General features: G+C 42.5%; 1 protein-coding gene across 2 annotated transcripts; it reads right to left on the reverse strand.

Moving 5' to 3' along the window:
* Nucleotides 1–373: 373 nt before the first annotated feature.
* LOC149817942 (uncharacterized) lies at nucleotides 374–4,768 on the reverse strand. 2 transcript variants are annotated; one of them, XM_089984502.1, is made up of 7 exons: nucleotides 4,591–4,768; nucleotides 3,368–3,850; nucleotides 2,773–2,910; nucleotides 2,552–2,663; nucleotides 2,422–2,483; nucleotides 1,744–2,223; nucleotides 374–1,640 (listed from the first exon to the last, which is right to left on the reverse strand). In XM_089984502.1, exons 2-7 carry the CDS (start codon nucleotides 3,380–3,382, stop codon nucleotides 768–770), a joined length of 1,680 nt encoding a protein of 559 aa, XP_089840628.1. In that variant the 5' UTR covers nucleotides 3,383–3,850; nucleotides 4,591–4,768; the 3' UTR covers nucleotides 374–767. The 2 variants fall into 2 exon arrangements, with proteins under 2 accessions (XP_089840628.1, XP_089840627.1); XM_089984501.1 differs by having other exon boundaries at nucleotides 374–1,649; nucleotides 4,591–4,767.
* Nucleotides 4,769–5,012: the final 244 nt, after the last annotated feature.

Genomic DNA, 5,012 nt, shown 5'->3' on the forward strand with positions numbered 1-5,012 from the left:
AAAAATCTGCAGTGTCCGCATTAACAGTACTTTAGGACCAATGGTTCCCCTTTCCAGACACAACAACTAGTGGTCCACCAAATAACAACCAACCACCTTCCTGCCGAGGGACCAAAACTAGTCAGGGAGTGAGATCTTGGGGCTCATGGTTTAGTATAGGTCAGTCCAGAAGAGCCCACAAGCGCTATTTCAACGCCAATGTAAAACCGAATCCTGATGCTTCAAAAAATATCATAAGATACAAACTTGCATGGAAAGCAAGGAAGAAGAGATTGAATATGAAAGAAAATTGACACCTCTTATTAAGGCCTTTGGCCATTGGAGCTGTTCGCTTTTCTTCGAGAGAGAGAGAGAGAGAGCAGTAATTACAAGGTTACACACAAAGGCATGATTCGTTCCTCAAATTTGAAATATTAAAATATATGACAAGAGGATGGATGATTACAACATTACATAGCTAGGCCGAGGGCAAAAGCATATGTGAATAACATCAAGAAAATTACAATGAATTACTAAATTAAAGACTTTGAACACAGGTAGTCAATGGCAGAGCAGCAGCAACAGTAGAAAAAGAACATAATTGCCTCCAACTGAAGCAGCCAATGGCTCAACAGGTCATCAATCCCTTCCATTTAGAAGAATGTGATTGACCAGTTAGTTTGTCAAGTAGAATTCTCTACTCATGCGTCCCACTAATCGCTGCCCCTGCTTGTAACAAAATTAGCTTCACTGCAGATATGGGAACCAGAGGGACAAGAATGACCTTGCTACAAGCACAATCTGATTCTTTTCTCTTCCCTATTGTTATCCAAGGCCAGAGATTGCATTTGTTCGCTGTTTGTATCTGACATGCATCTTCTGTATGGCACAAACCCCTTTCCGCTACTTCTTAGAGCTGCCCTTCTATTAAACAAACCCGAATTTCTGCAGTCCTTAACTCTCCCATCCCCAGTAAAATTGAAACGGTCCTTCTCTGCGGCACCATTTTCGCTAAATGACACAGTCTCGGACCCTGTTGGAGAACCTCTGTCCTTATCATCCTCAACATGCATTGCCAAATAACAGGAGTCGCTGCTTAAATTAAGGGTAGCATCACCTCCAGTTCTACACTCCATTCCTGTATTGTTTGGATTGCTGGGATCATTTTGAGTAGGCACAAAGAAGGGCATATTTCTATATATAGCCCACCATGGTGGAATAGCCATTCCATCAAGATTCAAATCCTTTTGTGGATATTGCAAGCAGTAAAGCATTGGTGGAACGGCAGAAGGGCATAAATTCCAAGCGCTTTTGCACAAAGAATCTTTCAAAGCATCAGGCAGTGATGATATTTCCAGGGGAGCTTGAGGCAGGCAACTGAAAAGGGTTTCCATCTGGACTGAGTCATTCTCATCCTTTGCCAAATTCTCTGAAGAATCTTCTTTCTCAGGAAAAGGAAACGATGATTTCCAGTTTTCTGTCGTGCTTGGTGTGACAGCAGTAGCAGATGGCCGATTACAATCAGTAACCAAGACTGTCCTGCCAAAAAGCTTAAGACTCATTGTAGCAGTTTCCCCTGACAAATCTTTGCTAGAACAGCCGTAATCAATTTCTTCTGAGTGCAGCCTCTCTCTTGCATTAGAAGTGCTTGAATCCACATTCTGGAAATTCTGAACCAGAGGAAAAGAATTTTTTTTTATCAGGTTAAAATATGACCACAAGTTGAACAAGAAAGGATAAGATAAACAAACATGTGATAACTACCGTGGAAGGTTGATCCTGCCAGCATGATCCATTAGATTTGAAGGCTAGTGAAGAAGATATGCTGTTTTCTCCAGAAACAGATAGCCCCAAAGGACTAAAATTGGCAGACGATGAAGATGGTGAAGGAAAGCCAGTGTCTTGTTCAGAAAGTCCCGAGCATTGCGGGTTTGAACCATCAACAGATGAAACAGGTGACTGACAATTCACTTGGTTAGGTTCAATTAGGTCAAAACCAGTTGCAGACACTGATGGTGGAGACCTGTTTTCTTGTTGGGTGACCGATGAAACCATTGCACTTGACCCCATGGCTGACGGAACTGATGGAGACCTGTTCTCTGGTTGGAAAACTGGTGTCTCCTTCTTGCATGTATTTGTCAATTTACGAGGATATGGGTGTGCTGGCTTTCTTTTTGGGCGGGGAGGGGGAATCTCTACACCATTGGAAGAGCCTGCTCCGTTACTTGCTGTTTCTCGAACCACCTATAGTCGTGGAGAGAATATGACTTGAGAACAGTCTAATACAATGATGTTTACTCACAAAAATCACAAACACAGCACAGGGACCCCTTCTTGTTCATTTTCATCAAATCTTAGACCTAGTTTGGAAAGGATCAAGAAGATCATCCATGTACATGTCACGGTACTATGAAGCAGATAATAACTGTTAGGGCATTAGACCTTAGTGAAGAATTTCTGAGCATGGCTTCGAATTTGAACAGCTGTCTTTGTTCCGATGTGCTCTGCAATTGTATCTTTCTATTTAAAAATGCACAAGAAAACCACAACAGCCAAAAGTCTGAGAAAGTACCTTCTATTTTTCGCCAAGCCCGACCATACAACTTTAAAGCCTCTACGAACTTATTATGCTCATCCTCTGTCCATCTCTCGCGTTGTTTAGTTATTGTGTAAGGCTTTCTCACCTGACCATTCAAATGATAGAGACTCATATAAAAAGAAGACTCCTAGGTGGAGCAGCTTGATGATGAAACAGCAAAGAGTTCATCATCAGAAAATTGCAATGACACGTACCTTAGGTATCTGGTCATCCCCTGACGAATAGAGCTCCGTTGACTGAACCACATTCGTCGATGGTGGCACGCTAACTTCAGAAAATACACATTTGCTAGGGATGCCACTTGATACTGAGCATATGCCAAAACTTTTGCCCTGCATTAAGACATGAAGTTGCGATCGAATCCCATACACATAATTCCTAGCATCTATTCAACCAAAACCGCTGGTCTGATCCCCGTTCAAGATAGACTACCAACTTCAATTTGGATCAATCGTATGCTCTCCTTCAGGTCTCAGGCAAACCAAAAAGACCAGGCATTCTGCCAGTTTATGGCGTGCTGGCCAACTTGACAGAGCGATCTGAGACCACTCACTGAGACAGAACGAGTTAGGCCAGTAACAGATGAATCCCCATGAGCTCAAAACATTTCAGCCATTGGATGAACCAAGTTTTGGGACTCAATGACTCAAGGGCCATATTACTCCTTTGTCTCGACGATTTGAAATTTCAACAAAAGCCTCAACATCCAATTGTTTCACAACTTATATTCTTTAAAACACAAAAAATCAATGAGCAGCATACAAATGGTAAAGGACAAGGAGTGCATACCTCCTGGATTCCCATTGTTGCAGACCCAAACCTTAATCTCTTTCACAAAGCTCCAAACTACCGAACTCGTTGATCCTTCTTCTACTTAAAAATGTAAATCGCAGTATAAAAAATTCACCATCAGAACATCAACCCGGATATCAACTCCACAGCCATATCTCCAGGCGAAAACTTTCAATACAGGCCTCAGTAGCCAAATTCAAACCTTGCATAGATTGATTTTCCTCCAGAATGGACCATTAGAAGACAACCACCACACAAAATAAAATTTCTCAGTTTCAACTGAATATCTGGTCAGATCTCCACTTCTTCTGATTTCGCTAAAATCCCTATGCTCAGAACCAACTTCCACTCAAGCCATTCGGTAAAGCTTCAAAATCAAGAATGAGGAACACGGGCAATATCTGTGAATCAAACACCAGTTCTGCAGCACTTTTCCTTCTTGCAACAATCGGATCACAAGAATGCCACAGTAATGACAACCTGTACAGAAGAACCGTTATTTTTCTTTTTCTTCAGCAAACAACTCAACAAAAACAAAGAACCCCCAAAAAAAGAGGCGAAATAAAAGTGGTAAATTCTCGCTGAAAATCACAATGTTCATCTAGAATCACTTGTAATCCACCGGAAAGAAACGTCTGAGCCACAGATTCCCCACAAACACACCTCCATAAAAAATTTCAAACTACATGCAGCAAAAAAAAAAAACAATAAAAAGATAAATAACCCCAAGTAATCCACCAGAATGCAAGTTCTGAGCCACAGATTCCACAAAAAAAATGCCCCTCCGTAAAAATTTCAAACTACATGCAGCGAAAAAAAAAAGCCAAAAGCGCACAAAACCGCTAAAGAATCCCAATAACTAAGTTCTCAAACGAGCAAAATCTCTGCAAAACACCTCCTTTCACCAGAAAGAAGGCACAAACTCAAAAAGATTCACAAACACCCAAACAATCAGCAAAATCTCCACCAAAATCGCACTAAATCAAACTGAATAATACCTCCGATCCACAGGAAAAAACGATCCAGCGAATAAACCACCTCAGACGATCATTAAAGAAAAGCCAAAGCTCCAGGCCTAGGGATCTCCCGGATGACACCTCCGAAGTTCCCAGAACCAAAACCACAAAAAAAGCTACAGATTTTCCGCGGAAAATTTTTCCTCGGGGGAAATAAATGCTCGAGAGAGGGACTGTACCAGTTAAGGAGAGAAAGAACAGTACCTCAAACGGGCTGTGCAACGAGAAACAGCTTCAGACGCTGCGGAAAACGTCAGGAAAAGACTATTCACGTCTCCGATCGCCGGAAAAAGAGCATCACCGGATAAGAGGAAAACGGGTGGAAAAGAGAGAGCTTGGAAGGCAAAGAGAAGAAGAAGCGAGAATGAGGCTTTTGCTGCTGAAGGAGAGAGAGAGAGAGGGAGGGATAGATGCGGATGAGAAAGGAGTGCGCCACGTCGACAGACCCTTTTTTTCGTCTTTTGAGAGAATTCAGCCCATCTTGTGGCTGCCGTTCGAGAAGGGCATCGACACGTGGCGCCCCCTCTTCGATACCGCCTTCGGCCAATCCCAGCACCCGTTATTTTGTGGGCGCAAACGACGTGAGAGACCACCGGAAGACAAGGGAGTAGAAATTAGAGAGAAAC

Source organism: Nuphar pumila, chromosome 13 (genome assembly GCF_984573655.1).
Source record: "Nuphar pumila chromosome 13, dmNupPumi1.hap1.1, whole genome shotgun sequence".
Taxonomy (NCBI): Eukaryota; Viridiplantae; Streptophyta; class Magnoliopsida; order Nymphaeales; family Nymphaeaceae; genus Nuphar; species Nuphar pumila.